General features: G+C 34.5%; 1 protein-coding gene and 1 long non-coding RNA gene across 2 annotated transcripts in view; both read right to left on the bottom strand.

The window, feature by feature from the left end:
• LOC128507007 (adhesion G protein-coupled receptor E3-like) overlaps nt 1-17323 on the bottom strand; it is a 40805-nt gene extending 23482 nt beyond the window's left edge. Inside the window, exons 1-5 of the mRNA XM_053477622.1 lie at nt 17164-17323; nt 16219-16335; nt 14826-14869; nt 2226-2252; nt 477-483 (exon numbers count right to left, since the gene is read on the bottom strand). Coding sequence (XP_053333597.1) covers nt 477-483; nt 2226-2252; nt 14826-14869; nt 16219-16335; nt 17164-17323 — 355 coding nt within the window. The remainder of the gene's footprint in view (nt 1-476; nt 484-2225; nt 2253-14825; nt 14870-16218; nt 16336-17163) is intronic.
• Nucleotides 17324-17477: 154 nt separating this feature from the next.
• LOC128506868 (uncharacterized) lies at nt 17478-18613 on the bottom strand. Its single transcript, XR_008355756.1, has 3 exons — nt 18465-18613; nt 18220-18375; nt 17478-17547 (listed from the first exon to the last, which is right to left on the bottom strand). It is a non-coding gene; the product is annotated as an uncharacterized LOC128506868 (long non-coding RNA).
• Between the last annotated feature and the right edge of the window lie 810 nt (nt 18614-19423).

The raw sequence follows: 19423 nt of genomic DNA, 5'->3' as shown, positions 1-19423 counted from the left end.
TATTTACCCCACAAAACCTTGCTGGTGGCCCAGCATATAAATCATTTTGGTCTACGCTGGATTTTTCAGCAGGCATCCTGGTCTTCCATCAGTTATGCTGGTTTATCAGTAAAACCAGCAGCAGACAAGCTTTAACCAGCAAGACCAGTGCTGGTGGTAAGGTTTCATCAGCATGGATATGCTGGTCTTCCATCAGTTATGCTGGTTCACCAGCTAAACCAGCATCAGACCAGCACTAACCAGTATTAACTAGCATAGACCAGCATATAAATCATGCTGGTCTATGCTGGATTTTTCAGCAGGGTTCAAATGCATTAATTACACTAACTGTCCGCTGCAAAATGGGTAAAAGTAGGACTGTACTGTCCATAGTACTAAATATTTTCAGTAAGAAAACACATTATATATATATATATATATATAAACCTCATTAAAAACATTTTGACCTTGTGTTCTTTTATTTATAGCTTTAAAACTAACTGGCTTCTAACACAAAGCTGAATCCAAATCCTGTAACAGCTTTTTTGGTCTTCTCAACAAAAAGGGACTGGACTGATAAACACACACACACACACACACACACACACACACACACACACACACACACACACACACACACATTATCACTCAGATTAACTCAAATACCTCAAAACATTGAGCTTGAGTATTTATGTTGGCAGAGAAAAAAATATATAAATAAATAAACAAATCATAATGTGTCAATAATAAATGTTGTTTCTTTGACTATTGTCATTGTGCTGATATTCATCACAACACCACCCTCTCTTATGTGACATTTTTAAACATTTGACCCTACTGTGACTTTGAATATTTGGATGCATTCCAAAATTGAATGAGTTAATTTGCTGGGAAAAATGATAACCATATAAATTCTACAGCATGCCAGATAAGTGTACATCCCTCTTTGTACTAAGTGGTTGGCCTAAATTGCAGGGGTTATAGTCACTTTTCCAGACATTATAGTAAAAATACAAAGGTTACTACTATACCATAATTATTTTTTGAAATCCCAATGAGATCCATATCCATAGCGGCATTGCTTGTGATGAGCGTCGGGGTTTTGGCTAAGTTGTCATATTGACTGACCTCAAAAACTTGAATCTCTGGAGAGAAATAAATCAGGAGTGTTTGTCTGTATTCAAACATCAATATGGATAAAAATAGTAAAAAAGAGGAAGTAAGAAGGAAATGGTATGTATAAAGTTACATAACTATGAGCATATAGTATAAGATGGCATTTACTAGCAGATTTCATACCTAAGCTTGGGAGAGTGATGTTAATGGAATTATGGGTACATCGTTCATAATAGGTATCCTCACAAACTAGTTTTGATGCCAGATTCTCAGTGACATTCATCAAAAGATTTCCATAAGATCTCTGCTTTAATTGGGTCATGACATCGGTTGTTAAATTCATTATTGTGGTCAAATATATTTCCACGGTCTAGGCGATAGACAAAGGGTCTTTCATGAGTTTAGTAAATGAAATAAGCATGCTGTCCACAAAATTATTTCCTTTGACAATCGGGAACTAGCAGCACCAAACACTCCTTACCTTCTTGGGTAAGTGGTTAGCTATGTTATACCGAGTTCGGTTCAAGAAGTCCATTACACACTGTCCAGTCAAATTAACCTTAAGGAAAACAGTAGTTATTTTTTGCACCTACAGTACTAACATGGTTTTTGAGAAATGAGAAAAAAAATTGGAAAACCCAGACAATATCCACATTAACACTGGTAGAACATGGGAAACTCCACACTGCTCAACACCACTGTGCCATCCGTTAACTGTATATGCTTCATATATGTATAGATATACTCTACCATGCATGGATTGGTCTGACTGATGAGAGCAAATGTAGTCAGGTGATTACAAGAGCACACACTAGACGTTTCTTCTGTGTCTGAAAGAAAACATGTATCCCATCTGTTTGTCTCCCAGTCCATACAGAAGAGGAAGGCCTCAGGGTCTAAAGGCTAGTCAATGTAGAAAAAATAAAAAATAAAACAATATCAGTATTTAAAAATAATTTTAAAACATTACTTATTGTCATTAAAAAACATTGATTGATTGTTAAAATAATAATAACTGTGATGTGTGTGAGGGTGAAGGTGGCTGGGTTAGTGAGGTCAGGTTTGCTGGTGTTGGGACTTGTTGCTGACACCACACAAGACATGACAGTGGTTTTATTTGCATTAGTCACTGAGCTGAAGAAGCTAGGTTTCAGGATGTCTGCCACATTGGCGTAGCTCATGATCGCCATCGCAGAAGATCTTGAATCTAATTTGAAGAGAAAATTTTGAGTTCTTCATTATGTTAGCACAGAAAAGATAAGTAGCTAATGTATTATGTTGCTTGTCTTTGTTTTTGTCTTCATATTCTTTAGCTATTTTCATTTCTAAAAATAGCCTTGTTAAGACCTTGAAGCAAGAACTAGTGAATGACAACATATCACCAATTTGACAGCAAAATGAGATAAAAGCCATTTTGGACTTCACTCATTCTGGCAAACACAACTGCAGGCATATTTATCCATTGATACCATGATGTTTCAGGTGGAGTTATTGCATTTTGAAAAAATCATACAAAATTCATTCTGATACAATCAAGGCAATTATGATGTGAAACTTTGCCATTTAAGCTTTTTGTGACTCAAATAAGCCATGTACAAAATATAACAGTTTGTAGTACTTCTTACTTCTTTTAAAAACACTTTCTTTTACTTAACACTGCCATAATGAAGATATCAAATTTTGCTGTCAAACTGTTTATATGTTTTAGTATTAATATATATATATATATATATATACCAAATATATATTTGGTATATGTGAGTGAGAAGCAATCTCTTAAAAGGCAGTGAAATACTGTTTCCCATATTAATTGATGTTTTTGCTTATTAATATTATTATTATAATTATTATTATTATTATTAATAATAATAATAATAATAATAATAATATTATTATCTAATTATAAACTTTTGTATTATGGGACTTATGTTGATTTATATTTCCAGGCTCATTTCAAATTATCAGTTGCACTTGGCCTATTAAAGCTGCACTATATTTTTGCATTCACTTGCACCTACTTTAGTTAGATTAGTCTATCTATATTAAATCTGTCTCATCTATTCAGTTAATTGTTTTTGGTAAACTGGTTTGTTCATGTTCATTATACATCTGCATCTGCAATTTTGCTGTACCTCTAACACCCTTACATGACAATAAATAAATTAATTAATTAATCGCTACGGTACTACAAATACTGTAGTATTCTGATAAAAAAAAAAAAAAAAAAAACTTAAAACAGAAAAGATTAAATATAAAGGGATAAATAATAATTTACCATTGTCTGTCTTTGGAAGGTCAACAGGATTGATATTGACGGATACATTCATGGATACAGTGAAGGATGAGCCATAAAAGTACTGATCAGGTTTAGGCCCAAACACTACAACTAGAACATCTGGAAAAACATGAATCAGTGTTAGATGTTTAAGATCTATACTAATAAAGCATTTTTACCACACGCACACACACACAAAACCTTTGAAAATTCTAGAAGTTCAGATGCATTGTTACAAATATGACATGCCTAGATTTTGAACAGAGACTGTGATATAGTTAATGGAGTTTGTTTTATTTGCCAATGTAGACATCAGTTTCTTATTCTCATCCAACACAGCTTTTCCAAAGGATGTTAGATTATTTTGGGCAGAAGCATCATTCATCACACAAGTTGTAAAATTCATTATTATTTTCAGCAAACTCTCCACAGTCTGTCAAACAGCAACAGAGACAATAATAGTTACATAGTTACATTCTATTACAGACTCAAATCATACTGTATTTAGATTAATCGTTTTGATATTAACAGTAAAGAAATAATAAGGCCAAACAGATCTCACTTCCTGAGGTAAAACACTTGGTGTGCAGGATTTATTCAGGTAGTAATCCAGGTAGTTTGTTACACACCCTGCAGGAAGATTAAACTAGGGAAAAAAAATAAATATATATATATATATATATATATATATATATATATATATATATATATATATATATATTATGGCAAGCCGTTTAGGAAAATATTCATGAGAGAATCGAATGAAAACTCTATATATATTGAATGAAAGTCTGAATATATTGAATGAAACATGACGTCATTGAAACACAGCGCCATCTTTAGGAGGAATAAAGAGTCCACGAGAAACTTGGTTGCTGCGATTCTGAGAAATGAAAAGATGGTCAACACGTTAGTGGGTGTGCGTACTGTCCAAAGTCCATTTCCTCCTCTTTTTCCCGCCCGAGTACTTACACTAGTGTTGTATAAGTGATGTTTGTTAGCGAGAGTGAAGACGGTTACACTCACTGATTCGTATTCAAGCCAAAAACAAAGGCAATCAAACCAAAGCTGTTAAGAGTCCAGTTGATGTGCAAACAACAGAATTAGGCATAAGGCGAGCTCGTAGCCAAGAACATTCACAGAGGGCGAAATTAATTAGAGCAAGCCACAAAGAAACTGACCGTAATAGCCTAGTTCACAACAAAACGCTGGGCTTAAATACAACGCAAATTAACTGGGAAAACCAAACGCAGCTGTGACACATTAGGGAGCAAAAAGTAATAACAACCTGTGGTGGGTTTAAACGTATTTGAATGTGGAAATCTGATATTGAGTGAGGCTTACGGCACCACTTTGGGTCGTACACACACTCACTAACGTGTTGATCATCTCTTTATTTCTCAGAATCGCAGCAACCAAGTTTCTCGCTGACTCACTCATCCTTCCTAAAGATGGCGCTGTGTTTCGATGATGTCATTTTTCAATCAATATATTCAGACTTTTTATTCAATATATTCAGAATCCATTCAGTATATTAAATGAAATGGTCATAAAGTCTGTGCAAAATGTTTCTGTCCAACCACTTCTCACCTGCATGTTTCCGCTTGTGTTACACAGGGTTTGGTTTTGCAACTCAAACACACACTGTCCTGTCAGATTAAACTGTAGGGGGGAAAAAATTTCCAGCTACTACAATGTTTTTGCATTAACGATTTCTAACATGATTAGTTAATATTATTAATTCAGTAATTATAATAAAAATATTTTAAAAAGTTTTGAATTATTTAATATATGAATTAAGTTATTATTATTATTATTATTATTATTATTATTGATTGATTGATTAATTGATATCACATTAATTGGTTAATTTAACTAACTAAACAACTTAATTATTTTTAGTTGATATTACTGTTGAGCTATTTTTCCTTAGATAGTTTATCTGTAGGACTCAAACTTACCGGGCAATTTTCAAGCCATGCCAAACTGTCACCTAAAATAAAATAATAATAATAATAATAATAAAATTACAATAATAATACACACACACAAACACACACACACACACACACACACACACACACACATACATATATATATATATATATATTTGTGCTTTTATCTAAACTAAAGTCAATTTGTGCTGTTTTTTTATATATTAATGTATATTGTCAGGGATAGATCAGTGATAGGCATGTGCCCATATCTTTTTTCGCCCCTCACTCACTCCAAAGGTTCACTTGGCATGCAGTCTCTCCTTCTCCAGGTATGTAAAGGGGCGAGCTTTAGTATTTTATGTTGTCTGTTTTTTATAGAGCTTAAATAGTTTTCTGTTAACTTATACAGTAAATATCAAACTGTCTTGTCTCAGCTAGTCAGCTAATTAGGTTTCTTAGCTAGCTAGTTAGTTAGTTTTTTTTTTTTTTTTTGCTAATTTATGCTGTATGTAATACCTTGGTCCGGGAGGAACATTGTTTCGTTTCACTTTGTAATAACGGTATATGGTTGAAAAGACAGTAAAAGCCTACTTGACTTGACTTAACTTGACTTCATAACTGAACAAGCAGATAGATTTGATAAAATATTGAGGAGAGCTAACATGTGGACATGTTCATCTCCATCGTCTGGAATCCTACATACTAAAACCACAATCAACAAAGAGAATACTTGGAAGAAAATAACATTGTGTGGTGCGGTTGCAGTAAAACATCCAGTGATAAGGTGGTGTGGTGCTACTGTTATCACAACATCTGATCTAATGCAGTTCTGTAACCTTAGTCAAGTGATCAGAATTATAAACAACTACTGCACTGGCTGATCATGTACTTTGTCAAAGTATGTCTTTTAATTTGCTTAGATGTTTAAAAAATGTTGATCTGCGATTTTTAAGATTTTCACATGCAATAATATTTTTGCACAAAATTTGAAAAAATGAAAACATCAAGAAAGCAGTAGCTCTGTGGGCCACAATGCAAAAATGTGTGATTAATGAACAAAATCATTCTATTGGGTTAAAAGTGACTCAGCTGTCTGCCTGCAAAATAATATATATATACATTTTTATTTATTTATTTTTTTGGCGTTTTCAAGTAAAACCCAGAAGTTTACATGTTTTGAATAATAAGTGATCTTTCACACTACATAAATTTTCATACAGGTCACAGTTTCAGGGAAGAATCACATGTGCATGTATTGTTCAGGTGTGTCAAATACTTTTGACCCATTAAAAAGTGTTTGAGCTTTAGTTTGGAAGTTACTTACTGGAAGATGCAGCATAAACTGTAAAAGCTGTTAGTAACAGAACACTAACTTCTAGAGGAGAGACACACGAATGACATATTAACACTATTGACATAATGTATATCTGCTATACTGTACACTTCTCACTCAGCTTCCAAGTTTTTAATGTGTTAGTAATTCACTGTGATACTACTGCACATTATAATAAAAAAATAAAATAAATATATATAATAATAATAATAATAAATGAAAATATTTAAAAAATATTTTTTACATAGTTTCCCTATTTTTTATTGCATCATAATACTACAGTAAACATAAGAGAGAAAACTATGGCATCATGAAATAAGTTAGAATATGTAAGATCCACTGCTTACATTAAACCAAAGTTCAACTCACTTGAAATACACTTGTAAGTTGCCAAACGGGGTTCATCGCCCCATTAAAAAATATCCTTTTTTTTACTTTCAATATAATTCCCATTTTATTTCCCATTCCCATTCCCACCTCCTACTATTATGTAACAACATGTAAAATACTCACTTTTTAATAGCACAATCATTTTTGCAATTGATTTAGGTGAAGTCTGCTTAGTAGTCCATGAACATATTCTTGTTGAAAGAGAGAGTGAATATGAGTGTGACTATACAAATGGAACTGGATATTAAAGTTCTTCTTTGTGCGAACTATGATCATTTGCATGTGGCACCTAAATGTGTGTGCATCTTTGTTAACAAATAACACATTTGCTTATGTATTTACATTAGAGCTGCACAAGAAAAAGAATATAAACAAGTGTTTCACATCACATACCTATTTACTCTCCCAATTATATTGCTTTTTGTGTCCACAGTGCTGGATTTACTGGGCAAATCCACATGTATACACTACGTAGCATGAGCTTGGGAATGGTTATTAAACTCAAAGTATGTAACAACAACAAAAGTATACTAATATTAAGGCTGTTTTATTTACGTTTTATGTTAAATTTATGCTGGAAGGTGCTGCTAAAAGGGTAAAAAAAATAAAAGGGTAAATGCATAGTGTTAAGAGGTGCACGCTAGATGATTGCAGCAATTTTTTTAACAAGACTCTCTTTACAAGAATCTGGGCACACTTTATCTTAAGTGTGCTAACTTCAGCTTTTCTTTTTAATACTCTTTGTCCTTGCCTTTGTCTCGAGCTTGGACTTTGTATTTGTGCCCTATTACTGGAGTGACTCACTCTCATACCAGGTGCTAGCTAATGCTAAAACATTTAAGTGAAAATGCTAGTTAATGCAAATGGCTAAGATAACAAAGAGAAAAAAATAAAACCAAGTTGCATTACAATGCAACAAAGAATATATATTTAAAAATGTAAATTTAAACCTACGTGCATAAAGTAGTAAAACTGCTGCTAAACTGAGCCAGTTCCTGTCTCAAAATTTATGGTGAACCAGTATACCTAATTAAAGTTTGAATTTGACAAACCAACGTGCAAATCATAAACTAGGAGCTGTATCATCCAGAGGAATTAAGAGTTAGTGCTTGAGCCATTGCTGATAATAGGTTTCCACTGAGCACATGCTAAGCACTGCTAGACTCAGTGGTAGACATTTACATTTACATTTAGGCATTTGGCAGACGCTCTTATCCAGAGCGACTTACAAAAAGTGCTTTAATGTTTACATAATTGAATACATACTTACACTGGGTTAACTAGACCCATCTGTGGGGAGACAACCGACCATCTGTGACTAAGTGGCCAACCCCACACCTGAACAGCTATAACTACCTACATTCTTCTTAACAGACTTTCTTCAAAATTGACACCCAGGAAGTGGTTTGATAGATATTGTGCTAGTATTGAAGTAGACATTTACAGAAATGTCAAAATAAATAAACACAAACACAAGCTCAGTATCAAATCAGTGACCCAGAGATAGTTCTTCTTCTTCTTTTTCTTCTTCTTCTTCTTATTATTATTTGCAATTAATTGATTGATTTTTTTTCAGTTTGGCTAAGGCCTTTAACTAAAGAAAGGACTAAAAGGAAATAAAACAGTAAAATTAATTACGGTTTTTGATACAAGGTAGGTATCAAATTCAGGTCATCAAATTGTATTGATTAATTAAAAGAAAAAAAAATATATAAGGATTTGTCTAAATTTACCTTTAGCACTATAATGCACAAATTTCCCAAATTCCCCTACTATAGGAATTTCTTGGAGTATTCCTAATGTAAAGCTAAAATAAGTGAACTGATGGATCTGAAGTCATTTGACAAGGAACAACTGTGACACAATCAGAGTATAACATCATTTTATTTAATTGCTATTGTGCTCAATACAAGAGAGAAAGAGTAACTTATGTTATGTTATGATTGTTATTTAAGTGTTTCCATGTATTCACAAAGAATGTACTATGATGTGTATTACATCTTTGCTAAACGGTTTATGGAATAGTATGTGTTAAGCTTAGTTAAAAAAATGTGTTGTATTCTTAACATTTTATTTAATTATTATTTATTAGAAGTAGTGAGTGAACTAATATTTATTAGAAGTAGTGATTTACCTATTATTTATCAGAAATAGTGATGTACCTTTTTTTTTCATTTAAGGCTATTGACCACTTAGTTGAATCCACTTTGAATGATTGTTGTGTAATGTGCAAAGCTGTCAGACACAAGAATTAAAAAATGATTCTAGAGTTGATCCTCATGTCCCCTGTAGTTGGCTAATGGCTTTTTTCGAGTTTGAAGCAGAAGCTGATGTGCAAATTCCCAGATAACTCGACACCTAATGTATTGTATTTATGGTTTTCAGTTCAAGCAAAAACTTTCACTTCTTTTAAAATTTTTTTGCCAAATTACCATGGTATTTGAAAGTGAACGTCTAGAAAACAACTGGAGAAAGAAAAAAAAATCTATTTTTAAATTATTTAATATAAATGGTTTTTCTATAAAATTAGAAGCCTGAAACAGAAGACTTTTAAACAGGAGTGATGGCATATGGAGTTTGACTTGACCAATATTGTCCTAAGGGACTAAGACAGTTTGGCTAAATCACCTCTAGAGTGCAGTATCAATTCATAAATTAGTAAAACAGCAGATAACGTTTGAACTTGATTCTACATTCCTTTTGACAATCTTTCACAATCTTAGGAATTTGTTATCTGTTAAAACGGTGCTGAAGTTCATAAGAAAACCTTGTCTTATATTTCAAATTTCTCTCACAAATTTTGTCAGATTGTAATAATTTTTAATTACAGAATTTTAAGATCTGTTTAAAAAAAGAAAAAAAATGTTTCTTAACTTTTGTTAATGATGTTAAGTCCATAATTTAAAAACAAGTTTGTTGACTGAGTCACCAATAAATAAATAAGGCAACATTGCACCAACAGTCTGGAATTTTTTCTTTATATTTGCTAATCGTTTTAGTAACATCTTGTCCAGTAGTGGTTCCTGGGCAAACCCCCCTCAAAAGCTCACAACTCACAGCACCCCCCCTCCCCCCCACCACACAAAAAATGCCCCATTTACTGTGCTCTATTATTTTATTCAGACATTATTATTATGCAATTATTACATCTTATTATTGAGAACAACATGTATAAATGATTATATATAAGCAAGCAACTTAACATTACAGCGATATATTATTACAGACATAATATTACACCCATAAATAGATGACATAGTTTTTTCTAATTTAACTTTCTCTTAAGTGGGCACCTAATGGTTTTGACCGTATTTACCCAGCCCCAGTTAAGAGTCAGGACTAAACCATTTTACCATAGGGGTGCTTAGACTGGTTTTATTATTCTTAACAATTTCACACAAAACAGAAGAATAAAATGTGCCTGTATAGTACATTATATATTCACAATATTATAAATGAGCTGTGGTTTATTTGCTAGTGCTTTATTGTGTGCTTGGTCTTACATGTTGCATTTCTGTATAAAGTTAAAGCTTTTTAGAGTTTTTAGAGAAAAATACATACATTTATTCATCATTATTATTGTGATTTCAGTTTTGTGTCTCCTGAGTCTCCCTGAATTCCGAAGTAGTCCCAGGGTTTTGAAAGTGGAACATCTCACCTAGAAACTTCCTGTACTGTTGCCTGACCTGAAAAAGAAAAAATAAATTGTCTGCAATTTAAATAGGGAAGGCAGTTTTAAAATCATTAAATGTGTATAGCAGCTTAAGCGCTGACCTCTTGGTTGAGGAGACAGTGGACGATAAAGATAAATGTGCCCTGTTGAGAGTTCAGGAACAGGAAGATGTTGTACAAAACCTCATTTTCACTGGGGATGAGGGGGAATATCCAGTAGCAACCGAGGATGATAAACTGGGCCAGGCTTTTAAACATCACACGCATTATGAATGTAGAGTTATTTGTGTTACTCCTCTGCAGATTCTCATTTCTCAGTCGTTTCATTGTAATGATCATCATGATGATGATGGTGATGAAAAGAAGAATATTTGACTGCACATAATAGTAAGAAACAAAAATAAATTGGATCAATTAAAAAGCTCCATCAGATCTTTCTTAGCAACCATGAAGAAGCTTATTTATTTATTTATTTATTTATTTATTTCAAATAGTTTAAATGGTTTTGGTTTGTTAATTAACGTCTATAGTACGTACTGCGACAAAAAAAAGTATAGGAATGTTAAAGTTCATGTCCATACTCTGAATGTCCCAGCATCTGACGAACGAAAGACATATAGGTCACTTTAAACTGACATTGATATAAAACCTAAAATAACTAATCTTCCATCACACTTACTCTTCATTAACAGATTTTAACGGTGTAAATACAGAACACACAATCAGCACTCCTACGGGAACTATGTATCCGATCATATTCAACCATTTCCAGCTTAGCCCATGTTGTAGGTTTGATCTGACCTTCGATAAATTTTTCACAAGCAGGAAGAGCTGCACAGTCTCAATGAACATCCACACAAATGTAGAAATAAAGAAGAACCATCGCACCCCTATCGTGACTGCACAGGCTTGCTGAAAAGATGGGACAAAATGGTTAGGAAATAAAGAAGCACCGATTTTGCTAACGGTGTGTACAGGGGGCAGCAACACTTACCGGGGACTGGAGATGAAGCTGGAAAAGAGGTTTGAGCAGGTCAAGAAGGTGAAAGAGCAGGAGGTTTAAACATAGGTTTATCAAAGCTGTGTTGTTGTTGTTGTTGTTTCTTGTCTGACAGCAAAAAGCAAATGTCAACAGACACAAGGCTAGGAAGACAACTCCAAATCCCTGAGCAACGGTCATGTTTAAGACTGAATCACAGTGCAGGGACACAGTGACTCCAAATAGTGTCTAAAGCAAACAAATAAAAACATGCAGAGCAAGAGAGGGTCAGAAATGTTTTCTGCAGGACAGGTGTTTTCAAATTATGTATTTACATTATGCATTCGGCTAAAAATTAGTTAATTAATTTGGTTATTAATTTGTTCACTTCAATTGCAAGAAATAATTATTTGAATAGCATTTACATTAAAAACTGCCTTACGTTCTCAACCAGTCACATAATAGAATTTAACATAGCTCCCAGTGTTACATCCCAAACACCCCTACTGCATGTACTGTATTGTTTCTACACCAATTAACCATAATATTACAGTGCAAAATATTATGCCCAGTATTTTGTTGGTCTCCTGGTGCCACCAGAGCAGCTCCAGATCCTTAAAAATGACCAAATTGGCAACAGGACCTCTTGCGGTGTTCAGTGGTGTTTTGCACCAGAACGTTAGCAGCGGATCCTTTGGGTGCTGTGGGCCTTAGGGTGGGGCCTTGGTGGATTGGACTTGTTTGTCCGGTGCATTCCATAGATACATAGTCAGCCCAAGATTCTGTATTATTCTCTTCACCTCACAGTGGTCATGATGTTACGGCTGATTAGTGTATTTCTGTGTAACGGGTCGACCCTTGTGCACGGGTGGCACCACAGACACACGGACACAAGGCGAGGTCTTACGGGAAAAAAAGTAAAATTTTGTTTAGGAAAAATAGGGTAGAAAAGGATTAAAAGGAGGGAGGAAGGAAAAAAGTAAACAAAGGACGTGGATGTGTGCATGTATAGGTCTGGTGGTCCCAGCTGGCATGCAAGCCTGGGGCGGTTTTAGAGCAGGGGCACGGGGTGGCACCGGCCCTCCATAAAACATAATTGCCCCCCTGGTGCCCACCCAATATCAATTGGCAAATGTACTGTCAACCTGACAATGCCAACATCATTGAACCAGAGTGCCGTCAATTTATTTCACCCTGATAGCATGTTTGTTTGATGATTTTTACATCACTGATCAGGACTAACCGGCAGACTATTTAAAAGAGATGATTTGGCAGCAGTGCTCACTACCACATAAATAGTAAACAGATATAATAGGGCAGAAAAGTGTTTAGACAGCAAGTTCTTCCACTTAAAAAGATGAGAGAGACCTGTAAGTTTCATCATAGGTATACCTCAACTATGAGAGACAAAATAAGAAAAAGAAAATACAGAAAATAACATTGTATGATTTTTAAAGAATTTATTTGCACATTATGCTGGAAAATAAGAATTCGGTCACCTACAAAGAAGCAAGGTTTCTGGCTTCACAGACCTGTAAATTCAGAGGCTCCTCTGTCCTCCACTCATTACATGTATTAATGGCATCTGTTATCAGTATAAGAGATACCTGTCCACAACCTTAAACAGTCACACTCCAAACTCCACTATGGCCATGACCAAAGAGCTGTCAAAGGACACCAGAAACAAAATTGTAGAGCTGCACCAGGCTAGGAAGACTGAATCTGCAGTAGGTAAGCAGTTTGGTGTGAAGAAATCAACTGTAGGAGCAATTATTTAAAAAATGGAAGGCATACAAGACCACGGATAATCTCCCTCGATCTGGGGCTCCATGCAAGATCTCACCACGTGGGGTCAATAAGATCACAAGAACTGTGAGCAAAAATCCCACAACCACAGGGGGGATCTAGTAAATGACCTGTATCAGGCCATGTATCATGAGATTTTGAGTGAAAAACTCATTTTATTAGCAACTTCCATTCCAGCTTGTAAATAGAAAATCTTTGGAGGGAGTTAAAAGTCCGTGTTGCCCAGCGACAGCCCTAAAACATCACTGCTCTAGAGGAGATCTGCATGAAGGAATGGGCTAAAATACCAGCAACAGTGTGTGAAAAACCTGTGAAGACTTACAGAAAACATTTGACCTCTGTCATTGTCAACAAAGGGTAATTAACAAAGTATTGAGATGAAATTTTATTATTGACCAAATACTTATTTTCCACCATAATTTGCAAATAAATTCTTTAAAAATCCTGCAATGTAATTTTTATTTTTCATTTTGTCTATCATAGTTGAGGTATACCTACGATGAAAATTACATGCTTCTCTCATCTTTTTAAGGTATATTTAAAATTTTATTTGTAAAATTTGTAAATTTTACTTTATTAGTTGGTTTTATGAATAAATGGTCAAAAATCTTTTCTCGAAAATAGTAAATGATTTTCAGGCTCTTGTGGCAGTGCTACATTTAACAACACTACCCATATTAGCGCACTGACCATTGCTCAAGACTTAATGTTTTTAAAGCCATTATGTATTTCTAATTGAATCTGATTTCCATGGGCCTCCCCCTGACTGGTTCAGGGTCCCCCCTGTGCCCTATTGTACAATTAGTTTCAGTTTCTTACTTAATTTCTAAACCTGATGTTTAATTACTGATGTCTTTACCTACATGTAGCCAACATTTTCACCAACTAAACAGAGACATAGGTACTGGTTTCTTACCATACATGGAACAACCTCTATGATGAGAGCAAACACTGACAGGTCATCATAGGAGCATATAGTGTGGGTGGAATTATGTCGTATAGCAGTAGAGCCAATTTCAACCCATTTATTTTTATTCCAGTACACACATGAAAGTTGACCGTGAGTGTCTAACTCCTAACCAATAGAGAATATGCAAAAAGATATTACATGATTACAAAAAATATTTTTATTTGATGTAAAAAAATTAATACACAAATACATTGAAGGGGAGCGATAGAAGAAATGCAATTATTGTGTCTGCCAGGGACTGCAAAACTTACTCTGTGTTTAAAGGTGATGTTGACTGGTTGGGTGAACCATGTGTTGGGGGTTTTAGGAAGTGTTGCTGACACCACACTGGATATTATAGTTTTCCTTGTGTCGCTATGTTTCAGGATGTCTGCCATGTTACCGTAGTTCATAAAAGCCACAGCAGCCGATCCTAAAGTAACAATTAAGTTGTTTAGAAAAATAGCACTCTCCAGTGTCACTCTAATGAGGATGGGTTCCCTTTTGAGTCTGGTTCCTCCCAGGGTTTCTTCCTCATACTGTCTAAGGGAGGTTTCCTTGCTTCAGTTGCTTCAGGCTTGCTCATTAGGGACGGGTTTGTTTACCATCTAGGACTTTTTGCACTATGTTCTTTTTGTTTTTTATGTTTTGTAAAGCTGCTTTGAGACAATGTTTATTGTTAAAAGCACTATACAAATAAAACATATTTATATTGAATTAAAGTTTGAATACAGCTGCAGTTTTAAGCTACCCGGATATTTAAATTTCATGACTCTTGGTCAGTGGTTATATAATGGCCTGCATTAAGTTTTTCTTTTAAACTCCCTGTGTAAAACCTTCAAAACAGATTAGAAACCATGTGTACCTTTGACCAAATTGCTTCATGACTAAATATTATTAGTCATGCAGATTTATTGTTTTAATTATGTGTATAATTTATGTTGTGATGTTATGATGATCAAGGTTTAAAAATCAGTTGAAAAGCCATTTAGCTTAAAAAGTATAGTATTAGGCTTCTTTAATTTCATATTTATTGCCTGAAGTGATTTACATTTACATTTACATTTAGGCATTTGGCAGACGCTCTTATCCAGAGCGACTTACAAAAAGTGCTTTAAAGTTTACATCATTGGATACATACTTACACTGGAAAAACTAGGGTAATAACTAATTGCCATTAGTCCAACACAACTGGAAAAAAACATTTGCTAATGGGAAACAATAATTGGCATTACACAAGATCTGACATGATCTCTCAAACACAATTTTATCCATAAAATTTCTCTTTAATAGTCAGAATAGAATTAATAGTCAGTCTATCTATCTATCTATCTATCTATCTATCTATCTATCTATCTATCTATCTATCTATCTATCTAGCTAGCTAGCTAGCTAGCTACAGTATCATCTGCCTGCCTGCCAGTTACTTCTCACCTAGTGAAAAGAGCCTAGCAGAGGTTATTGCTGAAGAAACTCAGGCAGGCCTACTTACCACCACCACCACGCTTGACAAACAGCAGAAGTTAAATTGTAAACAGGGCAACACAATAAGCTAAGCTGCATAATTACTTTTGTTGGAGTAGGTGCTGAGGGTGTTATGCATTTGTTGGTTTATGTTTGATTATACTTGATTAACATTGTATTTGTTGTTATGCCATTCTGTATATGTTTTGCATCTGTTTGCACACTTATGATTAAGCAATTACTAAAATGCACTTACTTCACCTCAGAAGAAGAAACATTAAGTAGACGATATTACTTATGCCAGTGTTACTACCATACCTCTATTATTCTTTGAAATTCCAATAAGATCAATATCTAAGGAAGCGTTTGTTGTTGCAAGTTGGGAAGCGTTGTTTGAAGAAGGATTAGGTTTAACCACCACAGAAACAAAAACTTCTGCAAAGATATAAGTGTGAGTTAGTTACTAACCCTTTAGTAGAGTACATTTAGGAACAAGAAAGGCTAAGAAAAGTATATATAAAAAAACAATAATAAAATTAAAATTCTACTTAGAATTGATTTAAGTTCTTTTTACAAAGAAGTGACAATGAGTTTATAGGCATCAGGGTATAAATTAATATCTCTTAGATTAAACAAATTTGTGAAGTTATAATTTTAGCATGTGGGGTGTTCAAGTCAAACCAGGACTTGTCATTAAATTTCTAGAGTAAAAGTGATTGCCAGAAGACTTCAATCACAGTATGGTGATGGGACTCTTAGCTGCAGTAAAACGTTTGAATAGGACAACCATTTTAAAGAAGGCTGTATGTGTGTGAATAATAATCATTACAGGTGGCTCTGAGCCCACTGCAGTTGTTCCTGTGAACATTCAGTGAGTAGAACGCCTGTTCCTTGAAAATTCGCATTAATGGGTGAGACGGATCTGTCTGCGAGAACTGTGCACACAATATTTCACCATTTTTTTCTCTGCCATTGCTGCACTTGCACATTGCAGGAACTCGGCTGGGAGTTATTGCCTCATACCCCGTACTGTCCTGACCTCACTTCAAGTCATTTTCACATGTTTAAGCCATTTAAGGAGCTCCTGGGAGGCTAGCGTTTCAGACATGAAGGCTCCGGCATATAGTGAAACGCTGGGATAAGTGCATTTTGTAGAGAAATTAAGAGAGTTTCATAGCTGAGTTTATAACTGTGTTCTATTATTTTGCATAATCAAAAGTCCTGCTTTGACTTGAACACCTCATATATAAACAGGTTCCATACCTAAATTTGGGAGAGATAAACTGATGGTGTTGTTGTCTGTTTTATTGACGAGTGTAGACACCAGATTCTTTGTTAAATTTAACACAGCATTTGCATAGTATATCAGATTACTTTGGTCAGTTGTGGTGCTCGTCACATAAGTCATAAGGTTCATTGTCATGTTCAAATAACGTTTCACGACCTAAACAACAGTCAGAGAGATACAAAGTGACTACATTTTTTAAAGAAAATGACCATCCAGTTACAAAAAGCCCCAATTATAATCTTGTTATAAACAGGGAAACAACAGAACCTCATATGTCTCACCTTCTGCTGTAATAATAGAGTCGTGCTGTTCTGATCTTTTTTCAGTAAATTCTCCACGCAAGGGACTGTCGAGGTATTCTATGGAAAAAATAATTTGTTTAAAAATAATTAATAAATAATTATACATTATATCATGATAATCTAGATTTCAGAATAAAACATTTTTAAAACGGTTTTATTAAGTTTGTTTACATAAAAGAAATGTGTTATTGGTTTACAATGGAATGTCTTATGCAGTTGTTTATTCGTGCAAGAGAGAAATAAAAGCCCAACTCTTTCAATATAAATATCAGAATCATAAAGAAAAGAAAAGTGAAGATTGAAGACTCCCAGATGAAGGATAACAGTTATGTGATGCAAAATGGGGTATTTATATTAACATTGGATTTAATAAAAAAAAAAATGGATCCAGATGAACACCCTTATTTGCCTCCACCAGGGCCACCATTAGTCCCACAAATGTCTCAAGATGCCCAGAAACAAATGCTTCTATAAAAAGTATACTTAGCAACAAGCATCAGATAGACGCCCTTCTTAGGATACTAGGAAATTACGAGGGACTTTTAGTTAAAACCCTAATTTAATTAAAGGTTTAACTATTTCAACACCACTGCCCAGCTAAAGCTGCCACAGTACCAGCTTTTACTTTGATCACAAATATTTACCCTGTAATTTACTGTAAAAAATAATTTCATGGTTTGTGATGCTTACTGTGCATGCCTTACTATGTACCACCCGCTGGTGTCTTACCATGCATAGGTCACTCTCCCTGAAGAGAGCAAACACACCCAGCTGATTACATGAGCACACAGAATGACTGATGTTAGTATCTATGATGTCACAGACATCCTGAACCCATTCTGTCTTCTTCCAGGACACACACAAAAGAGCGGATATAGGTGCTATCTAGAAAATGCAGAGATAAACGGAGATACTTGAAAATTATTATTTAAATTGTCCTAAAAAGAAGCTCCACAAAATGATAAATAACTTACATCAGTGTGCTTAAAAGTTACATTGACTGGTGGGGTAAGTTGCATGTTGTCTTCAGTTTGATTTAAATAGACTGATACCACAGTGGAGATCATAATTTTATTTGTGTTGATTATTGTTTTGGAGAAGGTAGGTTTGAGAATGTCCGACATATTAGAATAGCTCATAAAGACCACAGAAGCTAAAATTTTTCAAATACAAAAAGAAAATGTTAAGAGCAATTGTTATGAGAAAACATTATTAAGCAGATTATTAAGCTCAAATTATTTTTCTTTAAAAAAAAAACATACCAAGCTTAATCATCTATTGCTAATTGCCTAGTTACTAAATGCATGCAGAAAACTAAAACATTTGTTGTTTACAATACATATTGCATGCAATTTTATCTAGATAATACACTGCCTGTCCTATAATAATAATAATTAAAAAATCCTTTCAGTAAGTTATTGCAACATTCAATTGTGTCCAGAGTGGCGTAAATTTCTCTCCAGGATCTTGTATTTATTATACCAGTCAGATCACTGCATAAAGGCTCTTCCAGCCCTTCCCGAAGATTCTCAGTGGGGTTAAGATCTGGATCTGTGGTGGTCAATACATGTGTGAAAATTATGTCTCATGCTTCCTGAAAAGCTTTTTCACAACTTGAGCCAGATGAATCCTAGCTTTGGCATCTTGGAATTTGCCCAGACCATTAGGGAAAAAAACTGATGGAAAAACCTGGTCATTCAGTTCATTCAGGTCACTGGGTGACCGCATTTTTTTTAGCACATAACATTGCTGAACCTAGACCTGAGCAACAAAAGCAACCTCAGATAATAACAGTGCCGCCACAGGTTTTTATAGTAGGCACTATGCATGATGGGTATATCACTTCATCCACCTCTATTCTTACTCTGATGTAACCATAACTCTGGTACAGGGTCAATTTGGATTCATCAGACCACATGACCTTTTGCCAAAG

The sequence above is a fragment of the Clarias gariepinus genome, chromosome 18, assembly GCF_024256425.1.
Source record: "Clarias gariepinus isolate MV-2021 ecotype Netherlands chromosome 18, CGAR_prim_01v2, whole genome shotgun sequence".
NCBI classification, from domain to species: Eukaryota; Metazoa; Chordata; class Actinopteri; order Siluriformes; family Clariidae; genus Clarias; species Clarias gariepinus.
The sequence above is the reverse complement of the archived record's forward strand: the minus strand, read 5'-3'. Positions and strand labels throughout refer to the sequence as shown.